This window comes from Tenrec ecaudatus, chromosome 17 (genome assembly GCF_050624435.1).
Source record: "Tenrec ecaudatus isolate mTenEca1 chromosome 17, mTenEca1.hap1, whole genome shotgun sequence".
Taxonomy (NCBI): domain Eukaryota; kingdom Metazoa; phylum Chordata; class Mammalia; order Afrosoricida; family Tenrecidae; genus Tenrec; species Tenrec ecaudatus.
The window spans coordinates 43,303,130-43,326,048 of NC_134546.1; the positions used below are offsets into that span (position 1 = coordinate 43,303,130).

Genomic DNA, 22,919 nt, shown 5'->3' on the forward strand with positions numbered 1-22,919 from the left:
GGTTTCAGTTTATTTTTATGAGTCAATAAATTATTTACATCTATTTAAAAGGAATTTAGGATATTAAGTGTTACGACTATTCTTATTAGTATTAATTTACACATAGAAATAGAAGGATCTTAAAAAGTCAATTATGACAACTTTAAAACAAAAAGAAAACTTTTTAATCATGAACTATTGTTGACCCTCTACTATGTACTGTGTAAAATCATGCAGGAAGTTTAGCACTAGAGAAAAAAAGGAATAGTTCCAAGACATAAATGGCCGCTTCTCAATGAGTTTTCTTTATACTCTATGTATCCCAGTGAGTCAATATTATGCAAGTTATTTCCTACATATCAGCAATTATTTATAAATTCCCCACTTTGTGTTACATTAGCCATTTTCTTTCCTGGACAGAAAAGAAACAGATAAATTCACTCCAGTAAATGTGATGACACCAATATTACAAGTTCTGCTTCCAACCCAATAAAATAGGATCCACTGGGCATAGCTTATTTTATTAATTTGGAAAGTTGGCTTAAAGACACTAAAACTGTCCACACAAAAACACAGTTTCAGTCTCTCAACTGTACACACAAAAACACAGTTTCAGTCTCTCTCTCTCTCTCTCTCTCTCTCTCTCTCTCTCTCTCTCTCTCTCTCTCTCTCTCTCTCTCTCTCTCCCCACACAGAATTCAGAGGAATTTGCATTTGATTTTTTTCTTCCCTGGTTGCCAAAGGAAAGAAACTTCCAAGAGAAAGGTTTATAAAATATTTACAAAAAGCTAATATTAAAACGTGTAATCTTATTTTCAAAGCACTTACTATATGCAGCTCTAGGTAATCACCCAGGCCTGAAGAACTGTCCACTCGCACCAATATGGCTTCCTTCTGCACAGTGCTAAACCCTATGGCCAGTCTGTCTGCTCGCGTACTTGGTCGGTCATTGGGAGGCCACTTATACGTAATTTGTCCACCACCTTTGCTGAAGATGTATGTTGTCCCAGCTGAAAAACAGAAACAAAAACGAATTAGTCTATACATGCAAAGTCCACACAAACCTATGGCTACACAAATAATAGGTTTCAATTCAACGAACTCACAAAAGGGGACAGCATTAGTTTAAAAGGAACGGAGAGCCAGCTCAATTCTTAATACATTCATTAAATCTGCCAGCAGGTGTTTCCAAACAAATGGGAGATTATTACCTTTTCCATTGACTTGGACAAGCATGAAATGTAATAGCGTTTTATTTCCTCTTGCCACTTCTAAAGAAATACTTTAGTAGAAAACAATGGCTTTGGAAACATCCCAATGCAGCAGCAACATATATCAACTAGTCTTTGAAACAAGAGCTGCATGTAGATGTGACAGGGCCTACAGCACAGTGGGGCAACTCACAACAAATACGCTATGATCAAATGTTAGAGGTAAAGGGTCTGTTCACACGTGACAGATGATAACTGATGAATGAACCCCCGCAACCCTTAATATTCATGTCCAGAAAATAGTTCCCATCCAGAGAAGTCAGGTCTTATTTAACAAGCTACATCTAGTAGCTGTCAAACTATCCATTATCATAAAAAGGCCTTCCCCACGCCTTAAGCCAAATACTAGTTTTACAGCACGAAGAATAATGCCATGTCCTCATTTAGTAAATGGCAAATTTTACTTATGACAGAAATATTAGTAAATTCTCCACCTTAATTTTTTTACAAAATAAAAATGCACTGAAATAAATGTGGAGTACCATCTCAGTGCACCGGCAGCCTCTATCGCGTAGACCTCAGTACAATGGATTCTTTCAGTCAGAATCATTCAAGAGGCATTAAAAGATCCATCGAAAAGAGTTCTTCATCTCTGATAAAGGGGGCCTTAAATATTCATTTCTGTTTGCCCATGACTTACAATATGGGCTTTATAGAGGGTGTGTAATGTTTAATGAGAAATAGGCCAACAAATATGGTCTGCAGAGTGTATTCCAAACATGGTAAGGTTAACAGAAAGGATATTGAATGTTGAGCTACAAGCACTTTGTATTGATGGGAAGAGTCTACCAAGTGTTAAAGTTTTGTGCAAAAACTGTGTGAATTCCAGTGTCGTCTCAAGATATGCACACATAAAATCCGTATGAGTGACAAGTTTAATAATTACTGCAGATTGATTCTCTGTCACATTCGTGCACATTAAAGAGCTGGTCACGTTAATATTGGGCCCCTTTTCGATGTTGAGGCCAGTCCTTTCTTTGTCATTGTTTGTTTCATTTTGGGGAGTGTTTTTTGCACTCACTTGGAGACATATCCAGAGACCCCTGAAAAAATGCTAACCACCCCTATCGTGTTTATCGTGTTGTTACTGTGTCTGACGGGGGCACAGGTCTTGCTGTGTTGGTCTAGCCAAGACACATGGCAGGAAAGTAGTAAAAGTCAAAGCGCTAAAGAATAATCTTATTTAAAAGTCCAATGACATCAAAGCTGAGTTCTCCTATATCAATACTTTTAGACACAGTCCCTCTGATGGGAAAAGAGCAAAGCAAAGTTCACAGGCTCCAGCCAGCTCACATACACACACACACCCCATCAGAATATCCAAATTTGTACAGTGGGGAGGTTTCACAAGGTTCACAGAAAATGTCCATTATCTTTCACTTCATTTTTTCTATGAGCCTCTGATTCTCCCAACATTTGAAGGGCCAGAGTTTTCCACAACTGTTTATAACATCAGATGTGTGTTCACCAGAATATTAACCAGAAAGCACTGTTTGATAAAAATTTTATGATGGTGAATATCATCACATGATTAAATATTAACTATTTAAGAATAACCTATAGCCATGAAAGTAATACAAAATCATATAAAAGTGAGGTTTCTTTATGCGGATGTACATAATGAGTGCTAGTACTCTATAGCTTCATTTTCTTCCCTCTAACTAACTGCGCTCTCTAGGATCTACTCAAGTGAAATAAGGGGGAAAAAGATTCTGTTAATAATGTAAAATCTGTTTAACAATTCAAATGAATCCAGAATCCACAAAGGAGCATGGATAGCTAAGTTACAGTAGTCTACAACATATAGTGCTTTTTAACATTTACTCTCACAATAATTCTTTCATTCTTCTGCACTTCTGGATGGAAGTTAGAGAAGGCATTGCTCCTCCTCGTTTTCAGTCGAGGAAACTAAGCATAAGCATTGTAAATTGATAATTGATATAATAAACTGATTTTTATCTCACATACAATTAAAAATTAAGTAGCAGAAGTGGTACTAAACCTAGTATCCACCGGAACTAGACCTTGAGTGGAAATCAAGCATTTTTTTAAATAAAGTTATATCTCTTCTATCGTAACAAACTGTCAAGAAAAATTCATTGGATGTTAGTCTGAATTTATCAAAGCCAACAGTTATCATAGTCTAATGTCTCATATCCATAAAGTGGCATTTGTACCTCATGGTCATATATTCTTCTTTCACCTCCCATGATGTAAATAACATTAAAAATAGCACATGGGTGTGAGATGACAGAACATTTAATATATGCAGATTGACATTTGGTTTAGGACACACTTCTTCAGCATAGAGAATTCGAAAGTCTCTATTTGCTCATTTGTAGAACTTGGGGACAATCATGTAAATGTTTGTATTTTCGGAGAGATAATACAAATATCACTGTTCAAAATTTAATTTCCCCTCACATTTCCACCTGCCCCTCACATTGTCAAGACTCGGTGATGACTATGCAGGTGTCTGATCTTTCTCGCTAATAGACAGTTTTCAGATCCTCACGTTTCAACAAAACCAAACAAAAAGAATGGCACAACAGTGTCTCGTGCACTGTCGTTTTTTGGGTTTGTTTGTTTTTTTCTGCTTTCAATTTTTCCAGCGCTATCTGAAGGGAAATCTCTCCTCTACGCACAGGGACACATTGGGTTGTGCCTCCACATCAGCACAACTGCATCCAACGACTGAGGAAGGTCACTCCCACAGTGCTCTTCTCCCACCTCTGCTTTGATCAAATCAGTTCAGTCAGACTCTACAGAATCCACTCTGTTCTTAAAGCCGTCCCTCTGCCAAGCTAGGAAATTTCCAAAGAGCCATTTTGAAAACATACAGCCTTAAAAATATGAGGCTATCCCCATAATCAAATCCAATCATTACAGTTAAAAATTCATTTCCTTACAGTCCTTTTTTTTTCTGAGTCAAGGTCATGATGCACTTCACTACAGTAGAATAACTTGTAAATTAAAAATGTAAGCTCTGGACTGAAAAAAATCTAACTCACCATGCTTCGGTGGGGATTAAGAAAATACACACAGTTGCACCTTAAAAGAGTTCCTGGTGCATGCTAAATAGTCAATTAATTTTAAAGAGAGTTAGTGGTTTGGGTCTGTGTGTACTTGAAAACATAAAATTGATGAAGTAGTATTCCAATGTTTGGGGCGTATTTTAATAAAATGACTCCTAAACACAGTGAGATGTATTTGTACATGTGTGAGTCTACTGTGAAGGAGATGTGGGGCACAGTGGGCCATGCATGGGGGCTGCTAACCTCAAAGTCATCAGTTGGAAACCACCAGCAGCCCCATGGCGAAAGTTGAGGCTTTCTACTCCAATAAAGAGTTACCGTCTCATTAGCCCACGGGGCCAGTCAACTCCACCTGTAGGGTTGCTATGGGTTGATGCAGGGAGCTGGGTTTTGTTTATCCGTTTGTTATAAATCTATAGATTGGTTAGCATTTTAACTTTGTTTTATTTTAATATAAAAAGCTTAGGAAAATTGAATGATTTTCTCAGTCGTGTTCAAAAAGATGGCTACTACATTTCAGTTCTGATGAACCCTTTTAGTGTTTTATTCCTTGAATTATCACTTTTGTTCACATAAACCAATTATATTTGTATTTTTCCTTCACGGAGAGTTGACGATGTTAGGGATATTATGCATTACATCGCATAGAAGTTTTCATGAGAAGAATCAGTTCATCAACATACAGTATCTTCCATTGTATAACTGGCTATGACAGCAAGATGAAAAAACAAAATTTTGGCTGCAGGATAAAGGGAAAATCTGCACAAAATTAACAACAACTTAGTTTCATCTTCTGATTTTTGTATTTATTAAAACAGGTTTTATTTTATTTTAAAGATCTTAATATGCAGCAGCACATTTTAATCACAGCTCCTAGTTTGTCATCGATTAGCAGAGGAATCTGCTGCCTGGATTATTTATGCAGCTTCTGTATGACGAGCATCAAGACATCAGTGCCATGACTACTAATGGATTTTTTGAAAATTAACCTTGACATCATTCACATCATTGAATGTAAGGATGACTCAAGCCTAAAGTGGTTTCAGCGACCTCCGCATGTAAGTTGTGCAGCAAGTGGGTATTTGTCACGATACATTCATGAACACAGCTAGCTGGCTCCATTGGATGCAAAACCAGTGCCATCAATAACACTGACACTGAGAATTGTTTGTCAAAATTATACAAAGGATGTCTGATACCTAACATGTGAATTACCTACGATATTATGTTACGAATGTTTCCACGGTTTTACTTGCACATACGATTACAGCAATAACTCTCCCCTCCCCTTCCCCTTACCCCTTCTTGCCAAGCTTCTTTCCCATGCCTGTGCCCTTGAAAACTCATGCCATTTTGGTAACACTAATGCAATCTCTAAAAAGATTGAAAAAGAAAACCAAGCAGCACATATGGGTTTGCCCAAGTATTGGTTGCTCTGACTCCTTGTTACATGAACAATAATGAAATTAATTTCTGAATTCTGACTCATAATATAAAGTTTGTTTGTGATAACCTATAATTCTTCAATTGTCATTGTGTAGTGAACATGAAAGTTTGTCAGAAAGCTGGATGGAAAATAAAACTTTTTTTTAATAATGGGACTATTCCTCTCTCCTATAAATTGGTCAAGAGGCTGTTATTAAAATTAAATCTTCAAACCATTTCTGTCCATAGAAAGGTATCCCTTGGGGTATGTCTACAAAAGGAAAAAAATAACAATAAAAGATCACCTTGATGCAAAATTGAGTGAAATGTCTAAACCAATGAAACTTTTAAAAATCCCGATAATCTCACAAGGACACTAAAGTAGCTACAACTTACTCTAGTTCATTATTTGTTTTTCTGAATTAGTTTGAACCCTCTTAATGCCAACCCAGGTGTGTTAGGTGTGAGGATAGGCTTGTCCTTCATGAAAGGAGATCATCATGCTTGTGTCCTGATGCACAAACTGCTAACCTCGGGCTTCGCCACTGAACATCCTTACTGCTTTGTACCACCTGCCACACTACTCTCAATCTGAAAATAAAGAAACGGGATCGATATTGGAAGCTCTGAAATAACTTCCATTGCTACATAAGCATCTTGGGGTGCAAGCAAAAGATAGGAAAGGAAAACGAGACTACGTAGATTAATCTAGTCTCAAACTTGGCAGGACTGAAGGACGCATTATGACCAGTTATAGAGACTAACAGGTGAGGTAAGATTATCATCCACATATACTTGAGAAAGTACGTAAGTACTTCTCAATAACTGAAAGCGAAAGTAGGCAGGAAGCATCATACTTCACTGAAGTGACAGATACTGGGCCAGTCTCTAAATCAGACCAAACCCACGAAAACCAAGAAGTGCTTAATGAATTCCAAAATAAGGAAAGTCAACAAAACTCTACTATTGAGTCGATTCCCTAAAAGACGGAATAGATTGGCTCTCTGTGGGATTTCCAAGATTGCAAATCTTTATAGGAGCAGGCAGCCTCATCTTTCTCCCATGGGACAGCTGATGGGCTTGAACCACTAACGTAGTTGTAGCAGCCCAACGTGTAACCCATGCATCACCAGAATGTCTTATAATGATATAAGATATGAAAATAATAACATAAAACTTATCAAGCATTCATGAGGGCGGGCGGGCAAGGGAAGGGGAAGAAACGGAGAGCTGATATCAGGGGCTCGATTTGAAGAGAAGGCTTTGAAAATGATGATGGCGGCATATGTGCAAATGTGCTTGACACGCTGGTTGAATGTATGGATTGTGATAAGAGATATAAGAGCCCCCAATAAGAGCATTAAAGAAAAAAAAAGAATGCCTTAAAATGGTGAAAGTTGTATCAAAATACCCCATGACAAAATAGAGGACAAACAAGAGGCTGAATGACATACACAGCAAGTTGTAGACTATGTCAAAATCTGAAGGGCTTAGGATCTAATTTATGTATCAAATTTAAAGAATATATTGTTAACTATTGAATAAATTGAATGTAAATTTTAAAAGAAAGAAAGAGTCAAAATTGTGGGGGCTCTGTTTCCATGTTGGGGGGGGAGGGTGGTTCCTGAGAGTCATTGTCGTAGCCAATCATAACCTTCAAACCCTTTAATGAAAATTCTTAAATCTCATGAAAAAACAGAGTTGTTAGACCTTTGGGGAGATGAGACACGAATAAATAATGCTTCTCAAAGTCCATGGGGGGCAAACAAGGCTGAACCTCCAGGACCTCATAGTAAGCGGAGAAGGTGTACACACAGAGGAGCTGTCTCCTGTAAATCAGCGTACATGTGAATCCACACATGCCGCCCATCGTCTGATAAAGAAAAAGCAGCATCTGACTGTTCAATTAAAAAAAGCAAGAAACCTGAAACAATCCAACAACTGAAGCAGAAAATTAGTTATTTTGATTCCTACAAACTCAGGAGCAAGCAGTGGGTACGTGTTGGGCTGCGATCCGCATGGTCGGCAGGTCCAGACCAACAGCAGCTCTGCAGGACACAGACTGGGCTTTCTATTCTTGTAAACAGCTCCAGTCCCAGCACCCTACAGGCCTCACTAAAAGTCAGCATTGACTCAACAGCAGTGGAGGCGTGTACTTCACTTAGTGGTATCTCTGGAATGTAACCATATTGCTTGCTCTCAAATTCCTTCTAACTCATCACAACTCCAAGTGGGTCCGACTACAAGTGTGCACCATGGGGCTGATTCTTTAGAAGGTTCCGCCAGGCTTTTCTTATAAACCTGAATCTTCACCCCTTGGCTTAGAAATACAGGGCAAGCCATGCACTGCCCTTGGTCTTTCTTGGTAATCCACCTTCCTTTTGAAAGCTGCCCATTTCGCAATTATACACATAGATTATTTAAATATATGCCATCTAGGAACAGTGAAACTTGATCATATTTCTGAGGGAAACACGCTCTTTCCAGAATCAAGCTTAAAAATTCCCAAGAACTTTTAAGATCTTTCTGAGTCGGAAGGAAATCAGCCAATAGGATACCATTTACTGATGTGATAATGCTTTCTGGCATTCCAAACCCTACCTAACTACCATAAACATGATGGCTGGTATTTAATTTTTTTTAATTGAACATAAATTATCTTTGAGAATTACTTAACAGGTCTTCATACCCCTTGAGCTAAATGGGGATATGCTAAAACGATGTAAAACAAGGTGCAGAGTCGTTTTGGAATTAAACCTATAGCACACATCACTCATACTAATTGTCACTATCTTAAATATATTCTCAATACATAATATGTTCCTTTTCCTTAAGCCCAATTATGTGCTTTTCTGACATATCATCTGTTATATCGAAAGCATAACAATAACTATTAAATGATGAAAATAGAAACAACAGCTAATAGGAAAAAAAATCCCCAAGAACCATTTGCCCATCCTAGGTATCTAGATGATCTAGTTGAGAAGACAAACAAGGGAGTGGAGAACGTCCTGCCGGTCAGATTAGGGAAAACCATAAAGCTGGCAAGGTGACATGGTGTTAAAAATGAAACCAAGCAAAGTAATTACATAACCAATAACTTCAAGAACACCCAACACTTACGCCTACCCGTCTGTAACCGCATTCCCTCAGGCAGCGAGGGAACTATTCAAAGGTCTGAGGCAAGCCATTAAATGATTAATTTGCAAGCCCCTATAAAAAACAAACGCAAACGCATTGCCACCAAGTCAATACAAACTCATAGGCAATGCTTTATGGGGATGGTGAGAGAAGGTATTACCCTTTAAGATACTTTAAGAGCTTAAAGTAAGTTATACAGAATTCCTTTTTTTAAGTAATTTTAATTATGATTCACTAGAAGGTGTCATAAACTGATGTCTTCCTCCATTTATCTATCTCCACAACACATGATGAAAATGTCATATGTCAAGTTTCTGGAATCCAGCACTATGGCCCAAATATTTTTATAGGTGTACAAAGAAATCTGACATAAACATAAGGCTGACGGGTTCTTACAGATAATTGAGTGAAATTGCCCTTTTCCAAATGGCAAATGAAAGCCCATCCCAGTTGCATGGTTTCTCAAAATCACCGACAGTCAGTGGCGGTACCCTACCCATGCCTCGTGAGCATCCTACTAGATCACAAAGAGCTTAGATTAAATGACTGTGTCCTGCTAGAAAAATAGGCTATTGTTCAAGAATCAAGGTCTCGCTTCAAGGTATTTTTTTTAGACGAGGCTCTCCCAGGTTTGGTTGGAGGAGACTCCAAGATTCTGTACTGAAAAATGATTCCTTGACAGTCTGACATTTCCCAGCCTGGCCTGAGTCTTTCAAAGGTGGGAGGCCACTCCAAAGCTTTATTGTAAGCATCTTTCCCAGCAGTCATCTGAGCCTTGAGGCTCTGTCTGAGGCTTCTACTGTGCCTGGCAAGTGATGCAGAAGACACATCTTTATTATCAAAAACATAATCACTTCTATTCTGCAGCAGAAAAGCCTTCTGATTCTTTTGGCAATGACACCGCCTCCTACCCTTATAAGGAAACTAAGTCCCAAATACAACCGCGAAAGTGGCTATTCTGAGTTCTATGGCCTGGTTACACTAAATAGAGGGCAGCCAGGAAGTAAAATAACTCCTAAATTCAGAATACCAGGAGCTTTCGTTGGTTTTACTCTAAACTTATTTCCTCTCATTTACCATCTCCCTATGTGTCTGTCATATTGAAGTCCTTCTCTGTCTGACCAGGTCCAGGCCGAGGCACCGTACTAGATGTTATGGCTTGATTTTGACCAGCAGTCACCTCCCACTAAACTTTAATTCTGCCATGTGGACGTTCACACATAGAATACATGGTATTCTGCCAACCTGACTTTTCCATTTGGTAGTTTATCATCTTTGGGTCCAACTTCAGCCTCGCTTCTTGGTTTCATCCCAGCCAAGGGGAACTCTCTACCTTTAAAAAGGAAGGCTTGTTGGTAAAGACGAAGAGCCACAAACAAGAGAAAGACTCTCAAGGAGATAGACTGACACAGAAGCTCCATTAATGGGCTCAGATGGAGCACCAACTGTGGAGCTGGCCTAGGACCAAGGGGCGTTTCCTTCTGATGTACTCAGGGTCCCTATGGGTCGGAACCAACTCGGGAGTATCTCACCACAATCACGACAACAAGATCCACAGATTTCTATCCATGAATGGACTTTCTAACATCGAGCAGTTTTAGAGAAAACTTGTGCAGAGAACTCCCATTCACTGCATATCCTTCGCTGACTGACTCACCATACTCCTGAGGCATGGTGCAACACGCTCGGTATATTTGGTGAGCCAATGTTGCTATCTTATCACTAACTAAATTCCATAGTTTATCATAGGTTCTCTCTGTGTTTAATAGCTCTGTTGTTTTTGACAATTGCATGATAGGGAAGCATCAAGACTGATGCCTACGGAGCAGTTTAACTGCCCTACAAGTGTCCTGATCTCTATTCTGAAGTGCCTCCCTTCCCCAAGGCCCTTCTTCACCACTGGAGTTTACTATCTATAATTTTGTTTCTCCAGAAGGTCAAACTCATGGAATCATGGCCATAGCATATAGTCTGGTCAGAATGGCTTTCCCCCTACCCCATGGAGCAATATGTATTGAAAATCCTCCCTATCTTTCTTGTCCAAGCTTGAGAGTTCATTCTTTTTACACTACATTTTATGGGTGTACCACAATTAGTTTATCCAATAATCTATTGAAGGGCATTCTGGCTGTTTCTAATTGCTGGTAACAATAAATAAGGAAAAGCATTTCTGTGAAGGTTTTCATATTAAAATGAGTTTTCAACTCACTTGGGTAACACTTAAGAACACCATTGCGAGGTCCAATATTCAGCTTTCTAAGGAACTGCCAAACTGTCTTTCAAAGAGCCCATGACATGTTGTCATTCCCACAGACAATGGAGGGCAGTTCCTGTTACTCCACATCCTTGCCAGCATTTGGTCTTTGTGTTTGGAATGTTAGACATTCTCATACGTGTGTAGTGACAAAATTTAGTTTCAACTGGCATGCAATTTTACCTAAGAGCGATCTTCCACTGAAATTTCCTTTCTAAAAAAGGACACATCCTAATAATAGAGGCTTTCCTGCCTTTATCAGACCAAGGTGTTTTTATTCATCTATTAGCTATTAATAAAAACCCAATGTTCCTTGTGAGCAAGACATGGTGTTGTGCTTGATAAAGATTACAGCCGTGAGCATCCCGTGGCAGGGCAGTTCTACCCTGTTCACGTGGAAATCGGCTGCACAGCACCTGACAACAATAGTAACATAGCCTGCTCCTCCCAGTCAGTGGGGCAAACACCACGAATAAGTCGCTCAAGTGACAACTGCAAAGATGTGCTTGTGTAATCCAGTCTGTGTCCCCACACATCACCAAGAAACCATGTCCACAACCATCTAAAAACCCCAAAAGTTTCACCGGTCAAATGCAGCAAGCTCAGGTGAGTATGCGTTTGCCAGATGATCCTGATAATGAGTCTCTTTCTCCAATTCCGAATGACGGTGTGGAAAACAACTGTGGCTGATGAGAAACTTCAGTTACAGGCTGGTGGTCACAGGAGAGGCAGTATCAGATCCTTTGGTTGTGGCTAGATGCCATCCAGAAAGTTCTGACCTTAGGGTCAACAGAAGGAGACACTGCCCGATCCTGCACCACCTTTACAATTGTTCCCCAGTTTGAATCCACTGCTGCAGCCGTGGGGTCACCTCACCTCACTGACGGTCTTCTTCTCCTTTATTCCTATCCTTCTACGTTACCAAGCATGAGGTCCTTTTCCGGGAACTGGTCTTTCTGAGCACATGTCCAAAGTATATCAAACAAAAGCTCGCCATCCTTGCCACTGAGGAGCACGCTGGCTGTACTTTGTCCAAAACAGCTGGGTTTGTCCTCTTAGCAGTCCCTGATATTTTTAAGCTTCTTCCCCAGTACCATAATTCAAATGAGTCGATCCTTCTTCAGACGCAACGAGCTGTTTCATGAGCTTGCTCACAGTTCAATGTATCTATAGTGACACTGGATCTAGTCTGCCACACCTGAATATTTAAGAATGTCTTCATTGTCAAAAAAATCAGGATTCAGTACCTTAACCAAGTGATAAAAGGTAGCATCAGCAGAAAGAAAACATCAAATTCTCCTCCCACTGTCAAGTGGATTGCAACTCACAGTGAGCCTGCAGGACAGAGTCGAGTGGCCCCTTAGGGTTTCTAAGACTATAACTCTTGCCAAGAGCAAACAGCTGCGCCTTTTCCTGCGCAGTGGCTGATGTGTTTCCACCATTGCCCGTATAGGTTGCTTAGCCCTCGGCACTGCAAGGGCCCCTGACATGGATTCCAGCCCTGCAAAGAGGATGCTCTGAGAAGTCACCTCTGTGCTACGTGGCCAAAAGTGTAGTCTCCATCTGCTCATAAAATGACCGCCTATAAATGCAAATTGAGGAACATTCTACAAAATTACTTATTTCAAAACCAACAGCAAAACCCTTTTTTATAGTTCTTTTGTTGGAAATGATTACCTTTACTTATTTGAAAAAAAGAAAACTTTTGTAATTAAGGTAATGAAAACCGGAGCAGGCCGAGTAACTGTCCCAAACTGGAGGAATCTAAGGAAGTATACCAATTAGATGCCAAATGAAACGCTAGCTTAGCCCTTGTACCAGGAAAAAAAGTGCATCCTGGGAAAAATTGTCAATGTTTGAACAAGATCTTCAGCTTGGCTAATAATGTGTCCACGTTAATTTCCTGAATTGGATGATTATACTATGATTATATGTTACCATTCAGACATGCTAGTGAACCCTCTAATGGAAGCTGTCTTTCCAACTTTTTTATACATCTATAGTAATTTCAAATTTTATTTAAAAACAATACATCAATAATTAAGAGCCATTTTGAATCTGAACATTTTTACCTGGAAAATGTATGGAGAAGGAGATTGAAAATCCTGTAGCTCCTGGAAGCAAATACTGTAGGGATTTGGCTATGGAAGCTTAAATGTTCAGAGAGGTAGGTGAAAGACTCGATCGTTGTTCCATATAAAAGAAGCCTGCTTTAATCAGACCTCTTTGTAAGCAAACCATTAATAATTCTTTATACTAAAAGATTCTCAAAAGGCAGATTAAAATAAAAGCTGTCTAAGAAGATAAGCCAAATTCAGACTAAGTTCAGTCAATAAACCAGATACTCATTCATCCATTTAGTTATTAATTTAAGAAGGTATATAATTGTAGATATCACTGAAATTTGTCTAAAATGTTTTTCTAGCCTGAAAACCACATTTGTACATAGATCTGCATCAACACACATTTTCTTGAGTAAAGCTTGCTCGTGTAAGTGGGAAAGGGGAGGCTAATTCTTTCCACACATTTGGGATCCAAAAGGGACTTCAGTGTGAAAGGCATAAAACAGTGCAAACATTAACAAATACTATCAAGTCTATTACTGTTACTTGAAAGTGAAGAAGTTGGTATGCTCTATGCTTTTGATCAAAGAGATTAAAAACATGGAAAATAGAGATAATCCAGGAGAGGGAGTTTACATACTTTCAAAACCACAAAGGGCAAAAACCTTTGTGAGATCCTTTTCAGAAGCTGCTTGAAGACTGAAAGGTTAGGTGGCTTGGTAAGGTGATAAAGCAAAGACTATTTTAGGATTAGGTATGGATCTTTTTGACAAAAAAAAAATAACCAAACAATGTGGAGGCGATAGCAGTAGGGTTTGCTGGCGATAAAGAAGACAAAAAGGAAATGCTAATCACCCATGGAGCCCCATTGGATCAGAGTAGAACTGTGCTCCATGAGGTTTTCAAGATTGCGATCTTTCAGAAGATTGCCAGGACTTTCTTCTGAGGGGCCTCTTTGTGAATCTTTTGGTACTTGAGCATTTAACCAGATGTGCCACTGGGGACTCTTGACAAAGGCAATGCGGCAGCATAATTCAATGGAAACAAACCTGTATACTCAATAAATAATCAGGGAGCATCTATGATGGATAAAACACTATGCAAGAACCTGGAGGTAATAGATACCTATTGTACAGCTTTAGAATTCTGGTTTTGTTATTTTTTTAAATGACTAGCACCCATTAAACCATATATCAATTTCTTAAACTTCTCTTTCATTTTTACATTTTATGGACACCATCCACATATCATATCAGTTTTACTTTTAAATGTTATGATGAATTTCCGTCCTAAGTAAACTATCATCTTCCTGGTTCTCTTTCCTTAAAATCAACCTTAAAAACGAGTGGTAAGTTAGTTTCTTGAAATTAATTTTAACTACTCAAAGGCCTTCAATTAAGCCACTGGCCATTAAGTTAAATAAAAATCTTCACAGTTACTTAGATATTCTACATCTCATATTATATTCCAATCAGAAAATAAGCCACTATCTGCTATGTCGAAAAGCAAAGATGTCACTTTGAAGATGAAGGTGCCCGTGACCCGAATCGTGGCATTGTCAACTACCTCCCCCTCCTCCTGCTGAAACTGGACAACTGAGACTGCATACAACACATAAGAAAGACTGAGGAATTGATGTCTTTGAATTATGGTGTTGGCAAAGAACAACGAATAAACAGACTGCCAGAAGAAGGAAGCATTCTGTATTATAAGAACTATAGTCTTGGAAGCAGGATGACGAGGTGGTGAGAAGAGATCATCTCATTTTCTTTGGATAAGTTATCATAAGGGACCAGTTCTTGGAGAAGGGCATGTTTGTAGACCCCAATGAAACCAAAGCCACTGCTTTTGAGTCCACTCCAACTCATAGTGACCCTAAAAGATCGAGAAGAACTGCCTCTGTGGGTTTCCAAGATTATACGTTGTTATGGGGATAGAAAGAAGATTGCCAGACCTTTCTTCAGAGCTGCCTCTTCCTGGGCTCATACTCACAACCTTTCAGCTGTCGTTGAGTATTTGTCCCACCAGGGATTCCTGATAGAGACAATGCAAGAGCATAATTCAAGGAAGAATCTGTATTAAGTGAGCACCTCCTGTATATAAAATCGATAAGGCTCTTTGTCTCATGGAGCAATTGGTGGTTTCAAACTGCTGAACTTTCCAGTCAACAGCTCAGTCCGTAACCCATAATTCCACCAGGCTCCTCATGCTTTGTAGAAGATCAGCAAAAATGTGCAAGACCCCCAATGAGGTGGATTGACTGAGTAGTTGCAAGAATGGGTTCAAACTTAACAACAATTGTGGGTTTAGCAAAGGGTCAGGATCAGCACCGAACAACGACGACAAACTACGTCTGCCACCTGGAGATTTCACTTACCTTTCAAATTCCTCCGTGGTTGAGAAGGTAACATTTAATGTGGATCGAAATAAACAATAAGAAGAAGAACACATATATGTTTCTGGCTGGATTTTTGTAGGAAAAGGTACAGAGAAACAAAATGGGTTCCAAGAATAAGGGATGCATCCATTTAACATAAATGTGAAGTTGCTTCTGCTTCTTAGAAGCGGATGCATTTTTAAACACTACTATTTCCTATCTCTTTGTCTCCTGGCTTAAATCCCTAGATAAATACAGAGTATAAATCAAATGGTAGAATATGGGTCTTTTCAAGGTCATTGTTAAAAAGAGATTAGATCAGTTCTAATATCTCACTATATTCAAAATTCTATGAAATGCAAATGCGCTTTAACAAGAATCACATATCTTCACAACGCAGGAAAGAAGGTGTTATCAATGCCATAATAAAGAGACTGCACTTAATATGAAATGTCTTGGTGGTGTTTTTCTTTAACACATCTTTTCATTCCATCTCCGTCGGATATAAATCCACTTCTCATTTCCTTTTTGAGTGTCAGTCTATGCATAGTAGAAAGCGTGTCAGTAGCAGCAACATAAATTAAGATAAAATATACGTAACTTGGCTTTTATTTATTCATTCCTCACTTCAGACCTTCTAAACTAGTTTAAGTATTGAAGATGGCAATAAGAATAAAATTCCACTGATTGTGATAGCCATCAATACACATATTTTCATGACAAAAGAAGCAAAAAAAACTAAGAAGTTGGCCCTCTTTTGTCAAGCAATTGTGGTTATTTCTAAGATTTAAAATCAATATATAGATATTTGGCATTTTTTTTCTTAAGCCATTTAAGCAATGAGATTCAACGGAGGCAATAGATTCTGCTAAGGTCCCCTACAAACTACCTCTGGGGACCCTGGTGTCACAGTGGTTACACACTGGGCTAACCACAAGGCCAGTAGTTGGAGCAAGATGAAGCTGTCTACTCCCATAGACAGTTACAGTCTTGGCAACCCACAGGGGCAGTTCTACCCTGTCCCATAGGGTCGTTATGATTCAACATCGGTATGTGAGAAACAGAGATGTTCATTGTTCGGTAAGAAGTGTGAGGGTCAGTTTTGAAATGGAAATGATTAGAACTTCAGAAGGCAGATTATCATGTTCATTCAGCCTCAGCACAGGTGTCAACCCTGTCTTCTTTGGTATTCGATGAATAAAATTCTATCTTCCTAGACAAGAATCAAAGAGGACTTCAAATCTAGAACCTCTAGATTCAAGTCCTCTAATCGCCAAAGAGCCTCAGGTTTAAAACACCAACCTTTGAGCTTCAGGAACGTCCAAGAGCATCTCTTAACCATCTGATATGGATGGGCCCATAGAGAAAGGGAGTCCCGGGAGGACACAACCACTGGCAGCTAAAGGGCCTGAACATTCACCAATCATGTGAAAGCTTGAATGTATTCAGAGGCACCTCAGAAGATAAACCTGGAAATCTTCTAAGCCTGTGGAGCACCGCTCTGCTCGGACACACACGGGCTCATTACATCTGCACAGCAATGGGGTTTTGCTGGTAGAAGCCACTATAAGGGATCAAGAATAATTAAAAAGCAGCAATTCAAAAACTCACTGCCTTGTAGGAGTTAATTCTGGCTCACAGAGATCCTTTTGAAGAGGGGAGACCTGGCCCTGGGGGTGTCTAAGACGATGACTTTGTGGGAAGAGACAGCCTCATCTTTCTCCCATGGAGGAGCTGGTGGTTTCAAACTGATGACTTTGTGGTTAGTAGCCCAATGCTTACCCACTGTGCCCTAAGGGCTCCTTGTAGGCAACAATGGGGGCGGGGAAGGGGGGTGAGGATGGCGTTCTATCACCATCCATAAAAGTTTAATTCACTACAAGTTGCTTATTGTATTCAAATGAGTTTGCATGCCATCTGCCTTTGAAGAAGTTTAAATTCAGCCTTTGTGAGTAAGAGAGGCTAAGTCTAATGCAAAAAAAACGTGCGTATTGCTATTCATCACTAATTAGAATAAATAATTAAGAATGTGATTCACCTTTTCCCCCTTTTCTTTTCAAATATTCTACTCATGGCTTTCGGTTCCTTTTTTTGGTAAACTGAAGTGGTGGTCACGCAGTTTTCAGGTAGATACTATTGCTGCGATATTAGTCTGACGTATAACCACAATACTATCAAAAAGCTACATTTAACTCAGAGAGCAGTCTTTTTGGAACAGCAGGCAGCATAAAAGTGCTTTGTGCATATTAACATATTCCAGCAAATTAGTTTGCACTCATTATCATAAGCAATTACTTACTGTTTAGATGCAACGCGTATGAAATTGGCAAGCAATTTGCAAGAATTAAAACATAACGTAACAAGCTTTCTGAAATTCAACAATCTATTGAAACAAGTGATGCCACTAGATTGCAGACCACGTGGTCACCATGAAACATACTTAGAATCAAATGCTGTTTGGTTAGCTACCTGGACTTTGAACGCACAGTCATTTTGTAACCATTTTGGGGACACAATCAGGAGAACTGTGCATATCAGACACCAGACACGGAGGAAGCATTCACAAACAAGCAAACAACAAGAAAACCTTGAGGAGAGCGCAGGAAAGCTTTGTTTGCTAAATGAATTAGCTGTGAGTTTAAAAAGATTGTTTTTTCCTGCTTCAATCATGCCGCGCATTCTCGAGAGCTTTTGATCCTATTCAAGTTGAATCTTTCAAGAAATTTGGATCTCCTTGTGCATCTCTCTCCCCTGTGTCCTGCTGCAGGCAGCTAATATTCACCGCCATCAGTCTCACCTTTATAAAGTAGGGCTGGGTGTATCCCGGTCCTGAGCTTAGAGTCTACACTCCCCATTCTCCCTTTGTGCTTGGTTGAGCCTAGATAGCAAGGCTAGTATACGAGTACCTGTCTGCACATGCCCCTCTTCCTTCTTGCTCGGTGATGGATGACAAAAAAATGGAGCCATTGCATTAGCCCCAAGTGGGGCTTAAATATTGAGAAGTGTAAGCTGGTGTCCTTCCAAGTTGGGCTGCTAACCACAAGGTCACTTGTTCGAAACCACCTACCACGACTTGGGAGAAAGATGAGATTCCTGCATTCTTAAAGAGTTACAGTCTCTGACACCCGCAGGGGCAGTTGCTGTGAGTTGGAATAGACTCAGTGGCAGGGAAGGAGTGAGGGGTCCCAGGGCCACTTTGCTCTAAGTCCTGGGTGAAACAAAAACACACCGGTGCAAGTCTGGGTCGGGCTTTAACAAAGGATGGTTATATGGGCTTCACAGCAAAATAACACAATAATACATTTTCCCCCGTGTGCATTATATTCAAATATATTTTCTAGATATGAAATAATCACTATTTTTCCTAGTTTCATTTTTCCCCATAGTGTTCACAGAAAGTGATTTTCTATGGTCAGGAGGCCACTCTTTCCTACTGAAACTTTTCCCATTGAAACTTCTTTATCCCGTTTATACCCAGGTGATGTTCATCACCCGAGGGGGCGGGGTCGCTGTTCTCATGGATCTACGTCACTCTTCAACTAGGTTGGCAAAGCAACACATCTTGAGGGCTGTTGCTCTGGATCTTGAAGCAAAGTGAAGTGAAGAAACCCACCCAGGTATCAACCCTTACTTCACTGTAATCCTATCTGCCGCCTGAAGTCACTAAGCCCAGAGAAAGAACGTTAATAGTCCATATTCAAAATTAAAAAGAGGCATTTCCTCCCCCAACTGTCAGGTCCTCATTTTCAGAGGAAAAAGCTCTACTTCTTCGTAGAAAACAAAGAAGGTGCTTTCCGCAAAGCTCAATAATAATAACAAGTTTAGAGATATTTTTGTTTGGGGGTATTTTTATATACTAATCAAAACCTTTGGTCTATTTTATCGCAACATCCCAAGGAACATTTTTCTGCTGTGAGTTATAACATGCACATTTCTGCACCAATGAAATGAGTATTGTGTCTCCATGTCTGAAAATGGTTAGACCAAAACCTGATGTTACAGGTAAACAAATATATAATTTCCAATACTGAGTCTCTTTTCCTTATTGCATACCATGTTCTAATGGTTTGTTTTTATGTTTCTATTTTGAGGACAGAATGGCTTCTCATTGTTTCCTTGTATGCTTCTCTTGGTGCTTGAAATGCCACTAGGTGCTTCCAGGATACATATTAACATTTAATGTGGTAGATAACTAAATTCAGAGTAAAAGCAATTTTGGTGAGATCTTATTTTCATTTGACATTTTAGAATCAAATATGTCTGCACGATGTTATAGAAAACGATTTGTTAATGGGGAGTTGCATAACAAGGAAGAGAATACTGTGTTAAAGTTTATGTCAACAAATTTCTCAATATCTCCAAAAGAACTCTAATCTAGGAAAATATTTCTGGGTACCCTCCATTTGCTATCAGAGTACAGCCAAGGCTTGGAGAAAAAAAGGAAAATGAGTAGCTGATTTTTCCCCTTCAAATTTAAATCTTGGATAGCTGAAAGATGTTTAGTTTGCCATGAACACACATGCAACAATATATACTGTGGAGTATGCATATAAATATTTATCTGTGTCATCATGTAATTATAGAAATGTACACCCTTTTCTTTCAACCTTGGTAAGCAGATGCAAAGAACTGATAATATAGCTAGATAGCTAGATGATGGGCAGACCACTATCCGGCTTGCTAGTTAGCAAGATAGAATTCTTCCTTATTCGATGCCTTGGAGTCTATTGCAACACAGGGTGGCACGCATGTGTGCAAAGCAGACCTTTCAGAAGCAGATTGCCAGTCCTTTCTGAGGCACGCAGGGGGTGTTTGAGTCACCAACCCATTGCCTGGAGTCCCACGCCGCCTGCTCATTCATGTTACCCCGAGACTCCTATCCACAATATTCATCCTTATCTCTAATCCAGTATCATTTTCTCTGATCACGGGAAATGAGGTTTTTGATAACTCGAGCCATCTTGGGACAGATAAGTTACAAAAACAAAGCAGATCAAATGAATCCCCAAAGAATAACCCAAAATAATAATAAGTTTCTTGCAGAGTGACTTAAAAGTATTTCTTTTGGCTGAAACTAAAATCAAGACTCTTTCAGCATGAAAATAAACAGCTCTGAAAGCAAAGTAAATTTACCAAACTGCAAAGAAAGTTATTCGTATAGATCCATCATTAAACATCTAAAATAGTTACAGTTATTTTAAAGGATAGAAACAGAAACTCTTCCCACAGATGTTATTTTGGTCAGAAAATGTGAAAAATCCTTGCATGGAGAAATTGTCAAGGCTTTTAAAAACTCTATGATCATTTAAATATTTGTAAACATTCATTTTCATATTCATTACCAAGTCCCTATGCCATTATCCTCCTTGTCTTTTATTCCATTTCTGGAATTGTAGAGTCCCAAAAAGCACAGGTAATTTCTCCCGCAAGCTCACTAGACTGCGTGAAATCATAAAACCCACCCTGTGCACACCCTTTAGGAAGATGTATGAAATGGATTCAGAATTGGAAATGACAGCTTCCACTGGAATTTTACAGGATATCCACCGAAAAGCTGATCAAATATTTCTCTGCCCATGAGCAACCCATAGCACGCGGAAATAAATGTGCAGAGAAATGCCTGATAAAACAAAGCCCCTTCCAAAGGAGTCACATCACTCACCCTGGAGACAGTCGTGGCCACATGTCGTTTTCCCCCTTATTTCCAGCCTGTGGGCTCCTGGTGTCTCCTGCTCACACACCCTTCCCAGAGTCTCTCCAGCATGGCAAGAGACTCATGCCAAGGAGTGTGGGGTTCACACTAGAGCTAAAAGAGGAGCCCAGTGTGGGGCTATAATGGAGGAAATGACATGATCATATTTTGGTGACATCTACGTGGAAAATGTTTTCAATGGGGACCAGAGACGGCATGGAAAATATCACAAAAAAGGATACAATGTAAAAATCTAATCTTATCTTGGTAATGGAAATAGAAATAAATAGATAGATTTGAAAATCATACTCCGGCAGTATTGTAAGAATTTTTACTGAATAATTGGATGGAGGGTGACAAAAAGAAAATCAAAGATAATTTCTAGGTTTCTCATTAAACAAGGGGTGGGTTCTATACGACAGGAAACATCATTCGAAAAGTGGATATGCAGTCAGTCATCTAAGGGAGGCATCAACCAAGTCCACCTGGAAGAAGCACAACAACCTAGGTGATCCAAGAATTGTAAATAATAAAATCCAAATCCGAGGAACAGAATGGTATCCGGACGTAAATTGTGAATATTTGGTTTCCAGAAGGCTACGTATCATAGCGGAAACCTCAAATCCATTTGCAGTGACCACACGTGGCTTAAGCCCGTGAATCCTCTCTGACGACCGTAGTGGAGGGATGTGAGCATCCTTGCTATCAGACCAAGAGCGCTGTAAAATCAACTATGGAACAGTCAGGTTGAAATGTGATATCTTATCATTTAATCTCCCTTTTTTTGACTCATTGTAAAGTTGTTTTGGTTTGTTTGTTTGGTTGTTGTTTAATTGAAAGCGATTATGCCTCTAGTGAATATAGATCAGGGAAGTGAACAGCCGTGCTATCATGCAAGATGCACTGAAAAGTGTGTTGCTCCCCCGCCCCCACCCCCCCAGAAGAATGCACCTCAGAGGACAGCACTGAAGCTACAGCTAGGGGAGAAGGGCACGTCTGATAAGAACACACAGGAGAAATGAAGAGGGATGGAGAGAGAGGAACACATCCTGGTCCACCAAGCCCTGAGGATGATATTCCTGTTCAGAGCAGACAATGCACAGAGAAGACCATTGGTCTGGCCCCACCATGAGACCAGACGTCCATCACTGAACCATAGCACTACGGGGAGCAACACTGGAGACACAGTGCAGGAATTGTGCCCAATTTGACCCCATTATACTGGGGCAAATCACAAAGGACATGCAACAGAGCAGCAAGGGGAGCAAAGTGATGAAATCTCCAGGGAATGCCAAAAATAGAGTTTGGAGACAGAGTGTGGTACCCCATCAGACTTAAGGCACTCATAGAGACCAACAGACAAACCCTGAACTATTTACAGGCTTTTCCATTTTTGTCAGTGGCTTTCTTTTTGTTGTTGTTATTTGTTTTGGGTATTTTTATTTCTTTTGTGTTGGTTTTGACTTCCTTTGTTGTTTTGTTTGGCTTTGCCTGGTTGTTGTTTTTTGTGCTTATTAAGGTCTCTGCATGTCTATCTAAATAAGATAGGTGAGATTTAAAAATTCAGAGATGAAAAGAATAGGACCAATGGTTCTGGGGGGATATGGGAGAGGGGAGGTAGAAGAAAGGAATAGGGTGGGGTGGGGGAACCAGCCCAGGGACAAGGGAACACGTGAACTAAA

General features: G+C 39.6%; 1 protein-coding gene across 22 annotated transcripts in view; it reads right to left on the reverse strand.

The window, feature by feature from the left end:
• Positions 1-22,919, reverse strand: part of NRXN1 (neurexin 1) — a 1,245,618-nt gene that overhangs the window by 336,521 nt on the left and 886,178 nt on the right. For all 22 annotated transcript variants that reach the window (XM_075535230.1, XM_075535229.1, XM_075535227.1 and 19 more), the window contains one exon: positions 808-989. In XM_075535230.1, the coding sequence (XP_075391345.1) occupies positions 808-989 (182 nt within the window). The remainder of the gene's footprint in view (positions 1-807; positions 990-22,919) is intronic.